Here is a 22,782-nt window from a genome sequence, read left to right as displayed (position 1 = left end):
TAAAGCTTCTATTTAAAGGGCATGGAAAACCTGGTTTTAACACACACAAGAGAACGAACGAAATCGTGAGAGAGATCAAGGGTTTTAGTCTTGTGTGAGCTTGTGTATTATGAGTCATTCATTCATCCTATTGATGATTGAATTGGACTGACTTTTGTGTTGTATTTTGTCCACTTTAAGCTTTGAAGCATGAGTGTATGTTTACTTGGTTGAAGCTTTTAAGCAACATTAAGTATGTGTTCTTGAAGAGTGTCTTCTTTCTTTGTAATATTTTTTTTACATCACTGTTGTGATTGAGGGGGAGTGACTAGGGTCTCTTATCTAAGAGTTCTTAGATAGAAGTCACACTGGTAGAGATTAGGTAAAAAGACTGTAACTTGAAGTTGTTTACTGAGAGTCTTTGAAATAATTTTGTTTAGTGGATTTCCTTCCTGGCTTGGTAGCCCCCAGACGTAGGTGAGTTTGCACCGAAATGGGTTAACAATTGCTTGTGTCACTTGTACTATTGTTTCTTTATCTTTTATCCTGTTTATATTGTTCAGATATTAGTGTCATGACATTACCTTCGACATCTCATATCTGATACTAGAATTTCAGAATGGTTAAAAAAATGTTAATTAAAAGTGAATTGAAAATTGTTATAAAAATAATTTCGAAATGGACTTTTAATATAACAATGGTTTGGAAACTTAAATGTTAAATTTAAATTAACATTTGAAATTTGATTGAAGAAATATCAAAATGGAAAGAAAGATCAATGGTTAATGAAGCTCAATGTATAACACGAACCAAATGTGACTTATCAATTTCAAATGGGCTTATGAAATGGATGGTTGACTTTGGTGAATTAGTTGACTTTGGTCAACTGGTTTACCTAAAAGTCAACACTTAACCAAAGTCAACTGTGGGCCATGAATTAGGGTTTTCACGTGATTTCAAACAAGACATGATTCACATGAAACAAAGGCTACTATTTAATCCACAATGAATCAAGACATATGGACCAGTGCTTCTGCCAATACCAAAAGGCCTAGACAATGTTTGAAATATTAACCATGTAGACATGTAGAAGATGAATGATGCATGATATGATATGAATGATATCCAAACATCTTTCCCCAATGAATTAGGGTCTCTACTAAGCACATGGTGACAAATCAAGCCATAAGGCACATTAGGATCATGCCTTCCTTAATTAGGGCTTTGATCCCAAACCAAGGTCAACAAATGAATCACCCATGATGAGCACCCACAATTAGGGTTTTATGGATAAGAGCCACGCACATTAGGGTTTAGGTATGAAAGATCAAGATGCAATCCCACAAGGTCAATTAAACCAAATTATGTTATTCACAAGCTTTGAATCTATGATGTTTGTGAGAATGTGTTAATATGAATGCATGATGCATATGAATGAATGCATGACGCATATGAATGAATTCATATAAATCTTAAGTTATAGTTTAGATCAAATATGAAAATGGGAGGGAGGATTTTGGGGTACGACAGTGGCTAAGAAACTTAAAACGTGCATTAAGAAATCCTCTCGTTTTTTCACAAAAAGAATGAAACCTGAATTCATTTCTCGTATGTTTCTCACTTTCTCTCTTGTTCTTCTCAGTTCTCTCATTAATACAAACCTTAAGATTCATTCAAGACAACAAAAACACCAAATCGAGTTCTAATTCATCCACTAGGTTTCACCCCGCCACCACCATAATCGTTCAGGTAAGTTTCACTCCATTGTGCTTATTCTCTTGCTTCTTCTTATGTCTTCTCTCTCTCTCTCTCTCTCTCTCTCTCTCTCTCTCTCTCTCTCTCTCTCTCTCTATCTATCTCTCTCTCTCTCTCTCTCTCTCTCTCTCTCTCTCTCTCTCTCTCTCTCTCTCTCTCTCTCTCTCTCTCTCGCTCTCTCTCTCTCTCTCTCTCTCTCTCTCTCTCTCTCTCTCTCTCTCTCTCTCTCTCTCTCTCTCTCTCTCTCTCTCTCTCTCTCTCTCTCTCTCTCTCTCCCCTGTCTACTTCTTCTTCTTATATCTTCTCTCTTTTCTGTCTCCTCCTCCTTCTTCTTCTTCTTCTTCTTCTTCTTCTTTTGTATTAGCTCAAAAGTTGATTTGTATACTTTATTTTTAGTATTTTTATTTTTCCTTTCAAACTTTTAATAACTAGTAGAAATCAATAACGAAAGCTAACACTCTTATTCACAAAACTAACTAAACGGTTTCCATTGAGTACAACGGATGTGAGGGGTGCTAATACCTTTCATTGCCATAACCAACTTCCGAACCCGAATTTGGTTACGAGGACCAAATTTTTAAAGGTTTTTATCAATATTTTCTCTTTCCTTTTGGAATAAATAATCTTTGGTGGCATCTCTATTGTTATTTCGAGCGTTCGTTTGACACTACCTTATGCTTGGTTTTTAACAAAGGTTTTCAAGAGATGCATGGTTAATCTTACAAATGAGAACTGTATCAAAATTCATACTATTAAGTATCACATTTCACCAAAATGTCTCAACAGTAAGATGCGAATTAAGAATGTTTCTATTAATAAAAATCATCACTTATCTTGATAAAGAATCGACTGAACCATATGCTCATTCTCTTCCTCAACAACCTAAAGCTACTACACCAACCAACCAGATGGTTATAGACTATATGGCTCAAAAGTTTGATAGTTTGGATCTTCAGTTTGCAAGCATGCAACAATGTAAGGTTTGGCTTTCATCAAGAATGGATCATTTGGAATCCTTTAGTAGGGGAGAAGGACATGAGAACTTAAACCAAGATTGAGGATTTGATTATGTTTACTTGTTTTTGAGACATTATCTATAAATTACTTTGTTTAAAACTTATTTATTATCTTTGTATTTGTTTAGACTTATGTTGGTTTCTTTCTATATCATGCATGTTTGTATATTTATGCTTAAGTTTAATATATTTGATATTTAGTATATATGTTATGTTTGTATACCGTTATTCTTGAAATTCCTCTTATTTTTTGTCCATTTTCCCCTTATTTTTGATAATGTCAAAAGGGGGAGAAGGATGTATACGTTTATGTTTCCTTGCCTCTATTTCATCAAGGTACATCAAGAATTTTCAAAGTAACATTAAGTTAAAAACTCAAAGAATTAATGGATTATAGGGAGACACTCATCCTAGAGGGAGTATTCCTGAAAACTCACAAAAATCAAGTATGGATTTGTCATCATAAAAAAGGGGAGATTGTGAGGTCAAGATTCTAATTGAAGTATATTTTGATGAAGACAAATATGTGAAAAGAAGGAAAAGATTGATCATGCTCAATTTTTCAAAGATAAAGAAGTCAATATATCAATGGTTTGATTGTGTTGAAGATATGGTTTATCAAAGGATTGGAGCTTAATCTAAGGTATAATACGCAATCCATTATTTCTAAGCTTTAGGTGCTCAATCATTTTCATATAAACCATTCCTAATATTTTTTCAATCAACCATTATTAAGTTGCATCTATAGCTTAGTAAATTTTCAAAGTTTTCATTGAAGTAATCGATTGCTCTATGACAACAATTAATTGTTCAATGAATCTGGCAAGCAAATTTTGAAAAAGGACCTAATGATAATCGATTGACATAGTGTATTTTTTGATATTTTTGAACGTTGAAACTACAATAATCGATTGACATGGTAGAGCAATCGATTGACAGTTGTAGGAAATTTAAAAATTATGAATCAATTTAATACCTTTTCATGGCACATGTTCATAACACCTTTTCTAAAACATTGCAAAATAGTTCTAATTATTTCTAAAGCATTTGTTTTCAAATGGTATCTTGTGACATATAAATAGTAGAATTTTTCATGATTAAAATCACCTCTTAAATATGTTGTTATAGGTAGCCATTGCATAGAAATCATCTGGATTAAATGCCATCTAAGTGATTACAGAGTAAATCTCGGAGTTATACCGATAAAATTTGACAACATTACCGCCATAAACCTCACGAAAAATTTGGTACCTTACTCTCTAACTAAATTCATTGAGTTTATGAACCATTTTATAATATATCATGTTGAAAAACGAGATTGCATAATTGAGCATGTGTCTTCATTTAATCACTCATGAATATTTTTACTAAGCCTCTTCTTAAAGAAAATTATTTTTCATAAGAACTAAATTAGGAATATTGAATCAACCATGTATGGATTAATATATCTTAAACGTATTTTATCCTCCTTCTTCTTCTCGTTCTTTATGTGGTATACATGATCTATGTGTTTTCTTTATGTTATGTCCCAGTTTTTTTATTATGCCAATAGGAGAGAAGTATACTCTCATGGGTAGTAGGGTATACTCTCTATATTTGTTAGAGGGAGTATTACCATTCTGATCATTTATCTTTGTTTCCTTATTTGTCAACCTCCGTGAGAGTTACGTTGTCATCACCAAAAAGGGGGATAATGCTAAGTTATGTGCATACCGATATAGTCATTTGAATATAATCTTAGTGGCATATGATCTTTGGTGGTTTTGATGTTGACAACATCTAATGTCAAGCGACATTCAATGGAGTACTTAAGGATCTATGACCAAGCGATATATAATGATGGAATCTATCATAGAATTTATATCAGACCTTATCAGATAGAAGAAGTCAAATACTAGATGAAGTGTTGAATCAGTAATGAGTCAAGCAAGGGATCTCAAAGCTTTCAGGTTGTGAAATAGAGGAAGTGTGAAAGTATATATGGTATCATGTCTTAGTGATCAGCGTATTTTTATAATATAAGAGTATCCTCTAAGATACTAAGGAAAAACTCTCTCTCTCTCTCTCTCTCTCTCTCTCTCTCTCTCTCTCTCTCTCTCTCTCTCTCTCTCTCTCACACACACACACACACACACACACACATATTGAAATTATTTTAAAGCATATCTCATTTTATAAAATTGCTTGAAAATGTTTAATGTTATTACCTAGTTGATTAACGACTTGGTTAAACCTCTAGGAGTGTTATTTATACTAAATTATCACTTAGCACACTAGGTTTAATCGATTATCTCTTTTGTAATGCCTCATAATATTTTAAGAGAGTTTCTAGTTTATTACTGACGACAAATTTGAAAACCTTCCATATTTAGCCTACATAATCAATTAAACCTAGTTCATAATCAATTATGTGCATTAAAAAGCTCATGTATCATTTTCATTTTGAGCTATAATTTACCCTATAAATAAAGGGCTTCTCCTCAATTCAAATCATACAAGAATTGAAGTTTCTACTATCATTTTATTCTTTTCTATTTTACTCTCCTTTTTATTCTCTTTCACTAAAGTTTCCTTAATACCATGTGAGTGAAAAATATTATGATAGTTTTTTGTTGTACCGATGTCCGTGCTTAAGTGTTCTTCATAAAGGGTGCAGTTCTCTTATTTGGTGTCTTTAGTTCTTGAGATTGTCCTAGTAAACCTTTGTTTGGTTCTTGAGCCTATCCTGGTAAAATTTCTATTTGATTCTCAAGATTAGCCGGTAAAATCTCTATTTGGTTCGTGATTTTAGTCATTTTTTTGGACCGACCAAATGCCCAAATGACCAAGGACCAATTTGTCTCAAATCCACTCTACTTGACCCAAAGTATAAAATCAGTTCACATCCTAAGAGCAATGTATAATCTAAGATCTCTATTTTCACTATACTCATCTTGAATCCTGAAATGCCTTGGGTATTGGAGTCACGCCGCCCCACTGTAAAGGAGATCGGAGATCTAATCTCTAACTTACCAGTTCACAACATCCTTAGGTCACCGAATCAAGGACGAATCAACCTCTAATTCACATGTTTTCCACGAATTCGCATTTTCCTTTCAACTCCATTATCCGTAACCTTCTCAGATCTCAATATCGAGAAGTTCTCAAAAGAGAACATGGAGATCTATCATAGTCAATTGCTCAATCACAAATTCCTTTATAACTCCTCGAAATCCAGATCTCAAATTCCCAGGAGAACTCCATAAAATAGAAAAAGGAATAATCTCATATCTAGACCAAGGGTTACGTCGAGGTCTAAAGGATATTTCCATGAAGATCAAGATGGATATTTACAATCCGTCCTCCAATCTAACATTGCACTTATTTCGCTCTGATATCATGGCACTTATCATGGCGACATCATAAGATACCACTAGTTCATAGTTAATGACATCTGGATACCACAAGTTCATATTTAACATCGAACACAAATCCAATATCAAGATGTCTCCCATAGGCACCATTGGATTTCCACTTTATGCACCGATGTATCCTCATGCCAAATAAAATAGTAGAGTTTCGCCGACCATGCTAGAAGAAAGGTACCCGTGACTCCAGTTCAAGGAGATTGTTTGGTAGCAACCTCTGATCGCTGCTCAACATCCTCGTTCCAAAGGAAAGAATGGATATGAAGAGAAATTCTCACTCCTTCTGTGAAATTCGGAGAGGAATGCCTATCAAGGAACGTTGTCAATGCCCAATCATCATACTGGGTCCGGGAGAGGACAATAAATAGGTCGTATTGGCCACACGCAGACCCCTAGCCTCTTATTAGTTACTTGAGGTAGATACCCACTCCGGAATAGGAAATAAGCCAGGGGATCTCGGCCCCAGTGATCAAGAAGCGCTTCATCAAAGAATTGGATAGAGTAATTCGATGAGCCTAAAGTTTCAAAGGTCGCACTCAAGCTACATCCGAGAATCCGACCATCCGGCTTAAAGCATATTTTTTTCATGAATGCATATCGAATACATACTTAACGTATTTATGAGATTATAATATGGATCAAATGAATTGCATGCTTAATCGCGTATCAGATATAGACTTAACGCATTTTTTTTATTCTAATACAACTTAAACACACACCTCGCATTACTCCTCAATCGACACATATTAAATGCATTTTTACGTAGTTCGTGCACCCCATTCTAGTCTCGCCAATCCAAGGGCGTATGTGCTTGAGTCTAGAGATGTCCACCTTGATTCGAGCCCAGCCTCAAGGGAAGAGAAGGGGATCATACCCTTGATCGGGGAATGTTCCTTTGTGACGCATAACACAATACAAAGGTATGATCATATCACATTGATTTCTCCGATCTCAGGCCTTTCCCCGAGGAATGCAAGAGAATTGCCAAATGTGACATACAAATCAATACTCTACTCCAAAAATGCTAAATGCAATAGAAAATACAGAAACAAAAAATGATATCTAACATCATTCTATGTTCTAATTGTAACTATTGAATCATGAGATGTAGAATTTTGAGAATATTATCACAAAGGATAAAGAATTCGATATTTCCACAAATGAAGAACCTCATGAGGAAGGTTCTCCACTGATTGTTGAAAAAATAACCTAAACTTAGAATAAGCAAGAGAGTTCGAAATCCTAAGGATCTAGGACCAAACAAAATCGATAATTTTTTTATTTCTTTTATCTAGTAGAAGGAAATAATGAGAATTTTGTTCATACGATTCCTATTATTCTTCAAGTGAAAGATGATCATAAGATTTACAAGGAAGAAGTAACTTCAAGGGACTTCTCTTGGAATGATGTTATCCAAGATGAAATCGATTCAATAATGTCAAACCATACTTGGAAATATGTTGATCTACCTAAAGGATCAAGAACCATTGAATGCAAGTGGGTGCTTAGAAGGAAGTATCATAGTGATGGTAAACTAAACACCTACAAGGCTAGATTAGTAGACATGGGTTTTAGACATAAATAATGTGTTTATTATTTTAACTCATATGCATCGGTAGTAAGGACAATGACAATTAAAGTATTATTTGCATTAGTTTATTCGCATGACCTTATAGTTCATTAAATGGATGTCAAAACGACATTGCAAAATGGAGATCTCGATGAGGATATTTACATGAAGCAACCATAAGGTTATGTGCTTCTTGGTAATGAACAAAATATGTGGAAGCTTGTCAAATATTTGTATGGATTAAAACAAGCATCGAAACAATGACATCAAAAATTTGAATCTGTCATTGCAAGATTCATCAATTAATGGGGAGACACACAATTTAGGGGAATACTTTTCAATCTTATCAAAACACAAATTCAAAGAGTTTATCATCATCAAAAGGGGGAGATTGTGAAGAATACATCTTATATTTAGTTTAGTTTTGATGAAGATAAAGATTATCAAAGAAGGAAGGGATCAAAAGTGTCATGCACATCAATGATGAAATTGATCAAGAAGGTTGAACATAGAAATTCAAGTGAAGATTTGAAACAAGTGAACATAACTAAGGTACTCATTGCAATTCATACTACATTACTTTAAATTGCTCAGAATTTCATCTATCACTTTATCTAAAAACCTTCTTGCACCATCATGCATGATTATCTAAAAACCTTCTTCATCTAATTCTTGTGATAAGTGTCTGTACACAAAGTTGTGTGACAACATTGTGATATTTCTTTGTCTCTATATTGATTATATATTGATCATTAGCAATGTGATGAATAGAATTTTAGAAAAAAAGATGTTTCTAACTTCCACATTCAAGATGAATGATCTTTGACTACTTGACACACTTTTAATTGGATCAAAGTAAAGCGAAATAGTGGAGGTTATGAACTTAGTCAAACACATTATGTTGAGAAAATACTTGACAGTTCAAACACTTATATTTCAAGAAAATGAGTACTCCATTTGATCTTAGTGTCAAACTTCAAAAATTGATGAAAGAGTTGTGGCTCAATTGGAATATGCAAGTGCATATTATGTACTAGACCCGACATAGCATTTGCAATTAGTAAAATGAGTAAATTTTACTAGCAATCTAAATGGTGAGCACTAGAAGGTCATCATTAGGATTTTCAAATATCTTATGAAAACCAAAAATCTTGGTCTCCATTATGGTAGATTTCCTTCCATATTAAAAGGATATACCAATGCGATTTGAATATCAAGTGTTGAATATCCTAAATCTGCATTTGGATGGATATTTATACTAGCCATGGGTGCAATTTTTTGAAAGAGCAAGAAACAAATGTGGACTACTCTCTCAATCATAGAATCAGAGTTTGAGGCTCTTAGATTCTACTGGTGAAGAAGTGGAATGGTTGAGGGACCTTATGTTGGAAGTTCCATTGGCTAGAGATAATGTTTCAAAGGTATTGATACATTACGGTAGTCAAGCCACTTTAGCTAGAGCATACAAAAAGTGTATAACAGAAAGTTTAGGCAAGTATGAATTAGACATTCTTTCGTGAGAAAATTGATTAAGGATGTAATCATTTCATTCACATATATACGATCGGGTTATAATTTGCTTGACCCATTTACTAAAAAAATAGTCAGATATTTAGTAAAGATTACCTCGAGAGGTATGGCATTGAAACTCCTTGAATAAAGGTTTCAACAACGGTAGCAACCCAATCTAAAAACTTTAACCTAAGATTCAATGGGTAACAACAAGCTGTTGATTTGGATGTTCGTACAACATTATGTGACAATGTTGACTATTACATATTGAGGGTTGAATTTTTTCAAACTCTTAATGAAGTTCTATATCGAGGATATGTATTTCAATAAATAGATGCAAAATGAACTTCACCTATGTGAATTTTGAGATGGAGTTGTCTCAAAGTGGGAGTTGGAGTTTCTCTCATGAAAAATTCACGAAAACAGAAAAAGCACATAACCATAAATAGTGTTAGGCGAGAGATGTAGGCAAAGAACCATTAAAGAATGTGTGTAAGGTAATGCCGGTATAATCACAAGGAATAACGGTTCAAAGCATATCTACTTAATGTTTCGATTAAACTTTGTGTTATCCTTACTAAGGTTAAGTTCAAATCAAAAGATACTTAACTGTATTAACACTTTTTTCCTCTCTTTTTTTGGAATTCGTCATATCATTATTAGAACAAGTGGGGGATTGTTGTAAATTATTAACAATTAATAATCTTGAGTGTGTTTCAAAGTGACAAGAAAATATTCAAATGAAGATTAATTTTTGAATTCAGAAATAGACAACACTTGTGAAGTTTAATAGTAGGTTTGAATTCAGAAATAGGCAACACTTGTGAAGTGTTGTAGTAGGTTTGAATTCGGAAATATGCAACACTTCGTGAAGTGTTGCAGAATGCGAAATAGTACAACCTTTGAAAACTATTGTTGTATACGAAACAGTGCAACATTTGGTAAAAGTGTTATTGTAGACAAAACAGTGCAACGTTTGAAAAATGTTGTTGTAGGCGAAACAATGCAACATTTAGCAAAAGTGTTGTTGAAAGTGTGTGTTTCATCAAGGATCGCAACCTTATGAAACAACACCATTTTGGCTTATAAATTGAGCATTCTGGATTTAGAAAAACACAATAGAAAAGTTTATCCTCTTCACACAAAATTTTGGATTTTATCTTTTCTATATTCGAGTTTTCATCGATCTTGTGCAAACTCGAGTATAACCTGAATTATCCTGGGTATTCCTACATAGAAATTCTAAGACACTTTGAGAGTGCTTGAAATATTATAAGAAAATTGATTTGTTCACGATTCTAATCCCGTTTTATTTGATTTAAATTAATTTTCTAACAACCCACACTCACTTACTTTTGAAGAGGAGAAATTTCAAGCTTTTATAGAATTTTTTAAAAATATATTAAATGTAATGAGAATTCTAACATAAAATAGAGGTGACTCATTTGTAAAGAAAATAATAAATCCGGTTTAGCAATTAGATATCAAATTTCTATCTCTATCAAATCTATAAGCTTCCAGTCTTTTCTAACTTCATGCTAACTCTACTTCAAATTTATCCTACTAGCTCGAATGGTGAACTACATAACAAGTAGCCCTAGAGATAAAGAAGAAGTCTTAATAGAGCCATGTTTACATGTTTGTACGTGTTAATGTAGGTTGTTTGTATATGTAAGAGAGAAATAATTGACATGAATTGTTTCTAGAAAAAGAGACAGCAGACACAACATATAAGTCTCTAGATTTCATTTAATAGTTTATGTCATGGCGCAAAATAATAATTGTACTAATGATACATTCAAACAAAAACCTTTGCCTATTTGAGCAAAAAATAATTAGCTTATCATGTTATTTTCATTGATCTACAAAACATTGAATAATAATGCTAAATACATGATGGGACATAAGAGCTAAGAACAAAACTGGCCCATAAAGAAAAACTTGTCTACTAAAATTTCTCAATCTTAGACAACAAATTATAGATTAGATACAAATTGCATGACCACCAAACTACACAAAATTTGTGACACTTTCTCAAGGATTGATTCCACCAACAAAAAACCATTCCATTAAGGATGTTTCATGTAGTGATTCTATTTAGTGAAGAAGGAACATAGTAAAATTGTTGGGTATTAGTATTATTGCAAATGGAATCATCAACTATATATGGATTATGATATGTAACAAAATTATGACCAATTGTTTTAAAGTGTAAGTGGCTTATGTTTTGATTTTTCATTGGTTACATTAATGTTCTAAAGGGACCACAATTGAAGCAATAAGTGATGGATTGTGCTATTTATAATAATGTCTTGTTTTTGAGGTCCCATATGAAAAGATGGCAACTTTGTACAAATTCATGGCATCTAAATTTTAGTAGTTAGTTGATAGTCTTTAATTTTGACATAGGGACCACTTCAATTAGCATTTATTTGCATATTGACTATAGATAAGGTATCACACACAAAGTGGAGGGTACATATTCAATTTTTCATGACATTGATATAGGATGATAAAAAGTTTGAAAAAAAAAGTTAAAGGTTCAAAATTCACCTGGTAATAATTACAATCAGACGACAAGAGAAAAATGTTGTGGAAGTCATTTATAGTTGAGAGAGAAGATAATAAAATTAATCATGAATAACATTTTTTTTCAAACTTATGCATGCTCATAACACTTCTTGCTTTTTGGTAAAATTTGGGTGCTTTTGTCATATTGCAAGCATTCTAGGAAGCTAGGGACATACTACTTTTGTAAGGAATATATATATATATATATATATATATATATATATATATATATATATATATATATATATATATATATATATATATATATATATATATATATATATATATATATATATATATATATTAATTAGACTTTCTTATTTATTTTACATGTAGCTAGTTTTACAAAAAATCAATTTCTCTATTATTTATTGTTATAGAATTTCAAAGAAGGTATTAATCCTTCTTTTTATTTCCATTTAAACACTATTAAATTTTGTTTTGACCGAAATTTAATTTTATAAGAGGAAAGATGTCGTCCATTTATAAATACATTTATAAATTATATCTTATCTAATATAGGGTTCTCAATCCAAAAAAATAAGTCACTTGTATATGAACCAAGTGGACTATATATACATTATAATTTATAGTTGAGCATAATATGAAAACATGCTATATATGTCTTCATTCATCTTGCAACTTTGTTGTTAGTTACACCATAGATTCCTCTAGGCATGCTTCTAAACTAATTAACCTGTAAACAATGAGAAATAAAAATATCAACAAGTTATAGTATGAATACATAATAAATTTAATAAAACTTTTATAGGTTAATGATAGTTTTTGTTCATCGAAATCTAGTTTCAGTCTCTGCAATTATTTAAAGAATATGTTTATTAAATTTCATATTCTTTCAACTTTTTTGACGTAGAGATGATGTCGGGAGCTTAAAAAGGAGAAATTTCAAATTTCAAAAAAAACTTTAACAAAATTGTAGAAGACTAAAACTGAATAGACACTGGATTCTATTCGAAGATTCTAGTTTCAGTCTCTCCAATTACTTTAAGAATATGTTTCTAAATTTTCAAAAAAATAATTGCAGAGATTAAAACCAGATTCTTCTCGTTTGTCACATGAATGAAAAGTGCTAGGAACCAAGTTTTAATGAAGTTTCTACATCTGACATGGAAATATGAAAATAACAGCACAAGATGAAATCAATTTTTTCAGAAAATCACTGTTTGAGGCTATGACGAAAATAGTATAAATACATAATGATGTGCCTATATCTGGCATTTAGTATAAGAACAATTTTTGCAGAAAACAACTGTTTGATGCTATGACAATAGAGAACTATGTATATTGGCCTACCAATTTTGCCACTCACATTATCATTAATGTTTGCTGCTCCACTCATTGATCCACTGTTATTGCTGGTTGGAATCATTGTTTGACTCTTTTGTACAGTTTGGGGACCGTATCGGTACATATTCATCGGCTACAATATAAACAGACAATAACTAAGCGCTTAAGATATAAGTTGTTTTCATAAACTATCTTCAAAAATATATAAAAATAAGCTAAAAACAGATAATAAGTACCTGAGACGCGTTTTGCATAAGATGATAGTTCATGTATCGAGCATATTGCTCTGAAAGAGCTGGATTTTGCATCTGATTTTGGTAGTTAAAGGCACCGAAAAGAGGATTTTGACATGTTAATGTTGGATTTGGTGTCTGAGACGTCGATACGGACGGATCAAATTGCGTTCTCGGTAATTGCAACGGATTTGGAAGCGGGGGAAATGAACGTGTAGGCATTGACATGCTCATTTGTGTCATGTAGTGCTGAAATCCAGGGTGCATCATTGGAGCCATGCCAGATCCCATCCACATTACCTAGCGAAACGATTTTAAAAAAATTCATTTTGGTTCGAAATTAGCAATGTGAGACGGTTTTCATACGCGAGATACTATTTATATACCTGAAGTTGTAACTGAAGTGATTTCAAGTATTCAATTGCCTCTTCTAACATTGAGGCTTTGTCTGTCTGCACATTCGTCGCGTACTTAGTTTTTAAGCCACTGTGATTATATCATATAAAACGGAGAATCTGTTTCGATAACAAACCTTACTACTGTGAGGTATGAGTTGTTGCAGTGCTTTCATCTTCTCATTAATCCTATCTCTTCGTCTCTGCATCGATAAAATATTAACGCTTCTTGTAAGTGCAATTTAAAAAAAAAAAATAGTCTAACTAGAGAGGCGTAACACGTAAGGCCCTTACCCTTTCTGAAAGATTATGCACTTCAGCAGCCCGATTCCTTCGACCCGACCCTGACCTCTGCGACACCTTGTTCGACAAAGCTGATTTAAGTTCTGTGTCCTATTAACACAAACCGTAAAACGATAACTAATTGTGTCGAAGAATCAAAACAAAATTAATCATGAAAGAAAAATCGATAGATGAAGCTTCACCTCACTTTGTTCTACCGAATCTTCAACATCTATCATCCCTTTTCTCTTTTGTCCATGACTTCTTGTAGATAACGAACATGTTTTTCCAAGACTACTTCCCGAACCACCGGAAGATGAAGTAAATGCCGGTTCCAACATCTCCGATTTCCCTTTGTCATGCCAATGAATTGTTGTTCTCTGAACATCCTCTTTCACTTGCTGAGGCTCGGCCGATATAGTATTCGTCCAAACACCATCGCTTGATACCTTACTTACATCCGGATCTTGTTGGACTTGGTTGCTACCGCAATAACTTAAACCAACTGTCATCGCCGAGCTCTCTCTAATATCACATTGCGACAGATTGCCCGTAACTTTGTCTCTTAAATCTCCATCGCCGTTATTACATGCTAAAGAAACATTAGGAAGTCTTGAGAAGTGCGAAAAGTTTACGACCTTGTTCGATCCGCACAAATCATTGTTTTTTTGCGACGAATCGGGAACATGATGATGAAACCTAGGAATTGAGAATTCCTCGACAAAAGAAGGTTTCGTATTAGTCGGTTGTGAATTGTAAGAGTCGACATGACAAGGTGCAAGTTCGGATAAAAGATTCGAACACAATTCTTGTCCAATCGGATCCTCAAAAGGGTATTGTTGGATCCATGAAACAGTTTCATCATCTTGAATCAAGTTGCTTAATGTTGTTGACTGAAGATTCTTATGAACATGTCTTGAATTCATTGGTTTCTTATTTGTTTGGCTATGCAATACTACTTGACCATTCTCCCATAGAAGCTCCACAAGTTCATGATCCAGCCTATAATATTGTTATTAACTACATGATTAATAGTTAATCATAAATTAAGCAAATTTAATTTAGATAATAACATTATTCACATAACATACCCCATAGATTGCTTCTTTTGATTGGTGACAAAAGTATCACTCCCAAAACTCCAATTAGGAACAGTGTTGTTCATCGTAACCGAATCAAACCGAACCGAACCAAATCAACTTCCTGTTTGCACCAAAAGGAGAGAAATTTAGAATTTTGAATAGAAAATTGAAAAACCCTTTTAAGCAGGATGATTAAACATAATTTTATATTGATTAAAAAAGGAATAAAAAATTAAAGGGTTTACAAATTTGAATCATGTGTGAAATTTAACTAGTTTTTGCTATTCTGAACCATGAATTTGAATTCCAAGAGTCACAAAATTAGAAAACTTTAGTCTCAATTATTGTTTTAAAGTACATGTGCATTCACAAAACCCAGAAGAGAAAAACAAGAAAATAAAATTTATAACAAAAACATTAAACACAACAAATTGGGCAAAATTTGAGACAGACAGATTTTTCAGACACACACAAACAGAAAAACAACTTATAAAAAAAGCAAAAAAAAAAAACAAAGAAATGATTCACAAATCACATAAAATGAAAAATATGAAATTTTATGATGATTGTGTATAATAATAATCACATTTACATGAGGAGCATAAAAGAAGAAGATCACCTCAAGTGAGAAGAAAACAGTTTTTTTTTCTGATTTTTGAAGTAGAAAGTAGGTGGAAGCTTGAGACAGAAGCTCCTTCTTGTTTGTTCCTGCTTTTTCACCTGTCTTTAGTTCTCTTTGAGTGTGTCCTTGTGCTTTGGGAACTGTGAACATGAGTTTTTATTTTAACAACAATAAAGACATGACATCAGCATATTTAGATAGAGAAACCTAAAATCCATGGTAAATTTTTTATTTGTAAATTGGATTTGAGATTCAACAGTTTCATAGTTTTATTAGTTCAATTGATATCATTATGATTATGGTTTAAAACAAACAAATAATTGACTTACATGAGCATTATGATAATTATTGATGTTCTAAAACCATAGTCAAATGTGATGATAAATAAATAATTATTGTTAAAAAAATAAACAAATGCAAAAAAATAAACAAATAATTGTGTTCAGTTCGATTTAAATGAATATCATACAACAAAAGTTAAACTATTTAGTAACTAAATCAATTCTGAGTTGAATCGATTAAGATTAGGATTGTATTTAACTTGGGTAATTCAATCATTTTTTACTAATTCAACCGAATCAAATCATAAAAATTGATTTGAGTCAAATGAATTTGTAGTGACAATTTTTTAAATAATAAAATTTCTGACTTACATAAGCTATTTGATTGGATCATATTTTATAAAATCATAAATGTTTTGGGTTTTCCAACAATCCGCGGTTACTTCAAAGTGTTTGACGTTCTACTACACAGATAATCCTCTCTCACATTGTACTGAACAAAAGCATGTTTCACATTCATTATGAGTTAAACGATCTTCATCCAATGTTCACTTAAACTCAACGTCAAACAATCTGAAGACAATTAAACGATCTCTCGTATATAAGTGTGACCTGAAGTTATACGCAGGTACAATTCAACTCACACTTGCAAAGTTGCAGCTCAATCTTATACTGACTTGAGTGTCAGAGTGTTAACATTTTTTTTCAGGTACTCCCTTTCTCCCACTCTTTTGTTCAACGAATAACCATCTCAGTCACATCGAAAACCTTCCATTGTGATTGTTAATGGTAAAATCGATTGTAGTAGTTGTGACAACAAACATTCACAAAGTGTGAAAGAAATCATTAAATCCACAAAGATTGTCGTTAACTTCACAAGGTTAAGACTATTGTACTTGTTATCGTAAACACAAAAATCAAAGTTGTAACGGGGGTGGATGAGCGCGCTTGATTGAGTTGTGTGTTAATTATACAACTAATAAACTATGATAATGATGAAGAAATATAATGATAAAAACAATAAAGTCCCTCCTTCATATATTATACCTTTTTATGTGATTAATCTAAGTTTGATCCTAAATGGATCTTTCTAGATGATGATTCTTTTACAAAGCACATTTACTCAACGAATTGATCGTCAAGTAACTCACTTCGTCTATTTCAACATCCAAGAGCTCCGAAGAGAATATAACTGCATCCTACAAGTATCTTGGTAAATAATTAAGTGTGGTTTTAACCAAGGTTTCGGCCTCAATCCACTTGGTGAAGTAGTCGAGAATAACTATAAGGAACTTCAACTTCATTAGGGTTAGTGGGAAGGTCCCTATTGTGTCCATGTGCCACTAGAAGAAATGTCATGGAGTAGTTAGAGTGTTGAGCTCAGTGGGAGGGGCTATGTGATTATATCCATGCTTCTAGAATCTTTCACATTTTATCATATATTGTTTGGCATCCTAGACCATGGTGGGCCGATAATGGTCTACCTTGAGGACTTTCTTGGCCAATTCACATTCTCTCCTAAATGTATTATGGATATAACCTTATGGACTTTAGCGAGGGTGTATACGACTTCTACATGCTCTAAATAATTGAGAAGGGGTTGCGAAAACCTCTCTTGTATATTTTTTCCCCTATGATCTAGGTGAGCATTCTTTTAGTTTAAACAGACCAATCTGAGATGGGTCTAATGACAAGATCTTGTGCTCTTTATAGGTCATGATCAAAATGATACATGATTGTTTTGTGTACCTATTGTCAAAACGGCCAATGGGACCGGTGTGAATAAATAGAGTATTTCAAGTGTCTCTTAAATAAAATAATGTTTAATGCCACTAATTCTTGTGGTTTCTAGCTTTGACAAGATATCCCCTTTGTGTTAGCTCCGTATTATAAGACTCTTTCTCCGGACGTGTTCAAACAGGTGTATTATGAGAAACGAGAGTAAGGTCCCTTATTCCTTTCCTTGTCTCTATCTTAGAGATGCTTGATGTCCTCGGTTTCCCTATATATTTTATTCTTCTCAATTTCTTCAGTTAATAGTTTCTCTTAATAGTTAATGTATGTTTAATCCTATGTGAGTGGTTCACTTATGCTCTAGCCTCAAACCTTTCTCAAAGATTCAATATTTCAAATTATTATTTTCCCCTTTAAATTTTATGACTTCTCTAACAAACATGTCAATGTATTCCCCCAAGGTCTCATTCTTCCTCTACACAATGGCGTTGAAAACGACCATTGTCTTCGATTGACGCTTTCAGGAGGTGAAATAATAAGTGACTCTTTTTAAAGTGTCTTCTAAGTATTGATAGAATTATCCTCTAAACCTTTTAAGCAAGTCATAATGGCTCCCTTCAATGTGAGAAAAAAATTGCATTTTACTATGCTCATGGTCCGATGGTAATCTAAAATATTGTCTACGTTTCGTTAAGGTCTCATGATCCATCATCCAAAGACCTAGGGTGATGCATGATGTGATTATATTTGTGAACAAACTATGTCGATGACTAATGGCAGATTGTTTAAGTAAGTTTTACTCATGTCTCCTTCGTGGACAATAGGGTGAAAAAATTCCTCCTTGGATAACGACCAACAGAATGCATGTGGCTACTACCTCTGAAATTAGACCCACGCATAGGGGAAGGACTGTCCTGTAAAGGAGACGATGGCCTCTTTGGGGGTTCTTGAATTCTTGACGACTACATACCATTGTTGGCAGGTGCATTCACAAGAATACCTTAAGTTTGGTTGTGTTGCAAGACCTAGATTTGCATTGCAATCTTAGTAGGAAAGTTTTTACAACTCTCTCATTGATGATCATGGTATCTTGTTGTTTTAGTTGGTCGTAGAAGAGAATTCTATGATGCCAAACTGCCTAGTCAGGAAAGCGTAGAAATATCATTCTAATTTAAGTCAATAGTATCACATTTGTGGGATTCAGTAATACCTATATGCAGTATTTCGATCATATCTAAAGTTATGTAAGTCCGATTGAAGTGAACTAGCAAAAAAGTGAAATCTAACATTCAGAGAAACAACTTTCATGAAGAAGTCAAAGTCTAATCCAAACTACAAAAGGAAGGAAAATAACGAGTAAAATTAATGTTGGTATAATATTAAATGGTAAATGTTGGGCTATTCTCTCAACCATCAAAGCCCATTACCATTCCTATTTAATGAGAATCAAGACAAAGATTTCAATTGTTTAATTTTTTCCATAATTTTTGTACCAAATGGATCCAACTATAAAAGAGACATATTCTAGAGCTAAATAGAAACAGAAACGAAAACTAACATTAGAGAATCATCTCTAATCATTAGTAAGTTTATTATTTAATTTCCTATTGTAATTTTCATTAATTTCTTAAGAACGTGCAACTAGTTCTCTTAAATTAGACCCCCTAGATGGATTTTCCCTAACCATGTGAACTTTATAACCCTTATTTATTTGCATTTTATAGCGAACATGTTTTGATAATTATTCAATGTTATTTCGAGTTTAATTCTTTTTGTTGTCTATGGAATTAAGATGATTGATCTACATGACAATTGAGAACTAAGAGTAAATTTGCACATCATAGTTAAACAATATGGCGAGGCTATTATGATTACAAGTAATTGGAAATAACTAGCCATAACATTAGGTGTACATGCCATAAAATCTTCATAGGTTTCTATTATATTTCCTTAGGAACGTTGGGAGGTCACGAAAAACGAAGCAGATTATTTGGTGATCAATTTGTTGAGTAACCATTTTTTTATAAAATAGTTTGATTTTTCATAAAATTATAGGAGCTGGGAATCGAATCTCAAACCCTGAGCATATATTTATGTCAGTTTTTCATAAAACCGAGGTAACAAATTGATTTTTATAAAATTAAAACAAGGCACTCCCGTTACATACTGTCATACGGTGAACTGACTTGGGGTGTTTTGCTTTTTATCGCAATGTCGCGGATAGCAAGAGTCGCCACCGACTTTTCTTTTATCCAATAAGGAAAGGTGGAAAAGAACAGGAAAGACCTCAATAGATTTTGGGTTCGGGAGGTACATTATACAAAGGGAAGGTGTTAGCACCCTTTGTATCCATGGTTATCCATGGGCTCTTAATTGCTGGATCACTTATATTTTTGTCTGAAAAGTGTTCGTGAATTGTTTGAGACATGTTTCGGAAAGAGAGTTAACTTTGTAATGATTCTCGTATGAATGTATACAAAGTATTTATCTCGTTTGATTTTGAAAACGGTTTAGAAAAATGTAACTTGGTAATGATTCTAGTATGAATGTATACCAAGTGGTGATTTTCTAGGATTTGCAAAGTGTGAGGGGTGGAAAATGTTTTAGGTTATGATCCAGCAATTGAGAGTTATACCTTCCTAAGGTCGTTATGAACGTTTCCTATCCTTATGAGGGTAAAACTGTCCTTACTATTGAGAAGTAAGTAATTTTACCCTTTGGATGTTTAAGGGTCACCGTAGGGTCATCGATAGGTCATTGAAGGCAACAGTTGTAAGGGTACCTTAGCATTCGAAGGGACAATCATCATTTAACCGTAGGCTACACCGAAGGGTCATCGAGGGACAAAATCGTATTTTCGAAGGCAACATCCGAGGGACCATGATTTATTTTATGATGATTTAACCGAAGGGTCTTTGCTAAGTGTATCCCTACATTCGCGGGACATGACTGTTATACCGTAATGTCGTAAGGCAAAAGAGAGGTCCAAGATCACATATTTAAAGGCCATATTTTAAAGTTAATTAGGTGATTAGGGTGAATCTCCACATTAAAATCAATACATTAAAATTAATACATTAAAATTAATACATTAAAATTAACACATTAAAATTAACACATTAAAATTAATTAAGCAATTTAGGGTGAGTCTCCCCAAGGGTATCCCACAAATAAAGTGGAAGACCTAAACGGCGATCTTCTTTCTGGGACATATGAACCTTTGCAAAATTCAACAAACGGGTTAGCATACCAAATCCGGGTGCAATCGAGGATTACACCGTAAAAGAAAAACAGCAGCAAGAAAACAGCGTATAATTAACATAGAATCGACCAGATACGCATAAGACATAACAAACAAAATATTAGCGACTGTCCCGTTCGCCTCTGCCTCGCCTAGCGAGGGCCTAGCGAATACTCGCTACATGCTCGCTTAGCGATGTGCTAGCGAGCGGCTGCGGGTTTTGAATTTCAGAACAGTATGACTTCAACCTGCGGCATGGCTTATGGCATCCAACACATAATTATACGGTTCAGCATTCACAATATTCAGGCACACTTAAATTCACATGCAAAACCTCAAATATGTTTATGAATTCAATTATAATATCACATGCAAGTTAAGAACATAAAGCGGTATCACATGCAAATTAAGAAAATAAAGCGATAATAGTAATGCAAACCTGTTTGCAATCGAATTGCAACCTTGAATTGGCGAGCCGGATTGAGTTGGGCGGCGGTAGCTTCGGGGTTTTCGTCTGTCTCCCTCTGTTTTTCGTCCTCCTTTTTCATTACTGAAGTGCTGGTATTTATAATGCCTTTTTCATGACCTAATGGGCTCAGAACGAAGCCCGAAATTTTTTGTTGTCTGTCAGCTTCGCTAGGCGAGCGCGTAGCGAACAGGCCAGTTTGGGCCATTTTCTGGATTGGGCCATTCGTGAGCTGGGCCTTGGTTCCTTTAAGAGCAGTGTCATAAAAATGAGTAGGAATGCCTTGAAAAAATGTCTTGAAATATTAATGGGCAAATTTTGGGGTATGACAGCTGCCCCTGTTCAATATTCTTGAACCGAGAGAGTTAGAATGGTGTGTACGCCATTCGTGGTCTGGAGGTGGAAGATTATTGAACACTAGAATGCCCCAAAAATTTGCTCTTGCTAATCACAGGTTAGTCTTGATGGAGATGGGCTTAAAGATGCCATCCAGAGAATTTGATGATGAGAGCTTCCAGATTGTGTCGTACGTTAGACGATGTCTGAAGACATGGATGTCATACCGGGTCATACGCTAGACCGTATAGTGAATCATCCATCATGCTGTTGACTTCGTTGGGGAGTCAGAGTATGCTATATACTGCTGGGGATAAGGGATCAGAATGGATCATATACTGGACCATATCTGAGTACCAGAGTGAGCTGTTCGTTAGACGGATGACTTTGATGGGGATGAAAGATCAGAATGGATCGTACGCTAGATCGTTTCTGAGTTGCAGAATGAGCCGTCCGTTAGGCTGAATCTGCTTGAAGAGGGAGTAGTCGTATACCAGACTACCATTCAGAAATGTACCTGTCCGAAGGTAGCATCTGAGTAAAGGGGGTAACCGTATACCAGACTACCATTCAGGAATGTACCTGTCCGAAGTTAGCACCTGAGCAAGGGGAGTAGCCGTATACCAGACTACCATTCAGGAATGTACCTGTCCGAAGGTAGCACCTGAGCAAGGGGAGTAGCCGTATACCGGACTACCATTCAGGAATGTACCTGTCCGAAGGTAGCACCTGAGCAAGGGAAATAGCCGTATACCAGACTACCATTCAGGAATGTACCTGTCCGAAGGTAGCACCTGAGCAAGGGAAGTAGCCGTATACCAGACTACCATTCAGGAATGTACCTGTCCGAAGGTAGCACCTGAGCAAGGGGAGTAGCCGTATACCGGACTACCATTCAGGAATGTACCTGTCCGAAGGTAGCATCTGAGCAAGGGGAGTAGCCGTATACCAGACTACCATTCAGGAATGTACCTGTCCGAAGGTAGCACCTG

The 22,782-nt window shown here is 34.1% G+C and overlaps 1 protein-coding gene across 1 annotated transcript; it reads right to left on the bottom strand.

The window, feature by feature from the left end:
- Positions 1-12,946: 12,946 nt before the first annotated feature.
- On the bottom strand, positions 12,947-15,907 carry LOC127085259 (transcription factor PIF4). Its single transcript, XM_051025789.1, has 8 exons — positions 15,730-15,907; positions 15,120-15,231; positions 14,232-15,030; positions 14,041-14,139; positions 13,884-13,949; positions 13,738-13,803; positions 13,355-13,651; positions 12,947-13,251 (listed from the first exon to the last, which is right to left on the bottom strand). Exons 2-8 carry the CDS (start codon positions 15,191-15,193, stop codon positions 12,988-12,990), a joined length of 1,665 nt encoding a protein of 554 aa, XP_050881746.1. The 5' UTR covers positions 15,194-15,231; positions 15,730-15,907; the 3' UTR covers positions 12,947-12,987.
- Positions 15,908-22,782: the final 6,875 nt, after the last annotated feature.

Source organism: Lathyrus oleraceus, chromosome 5 (assembly GCF_024323335.1).
Source record: "Lathyrus oleraceus cultivar Zhongwan6 chromosome 5, CAAS_Psat_ZW6_1.0, whole genome shotgun sequence".
Lineage (NCBI taxonomy): Eukaryota > Viridiplantae > Streptophyta > Magnoliopsida > Fabales > Fabaceae > Lathyrus > Lathyrus oleraceus.
Note: the sequence above shows the minus strand (reverse complement) of the source record. Positions and strands in the feature narration are given on the sequence as shown.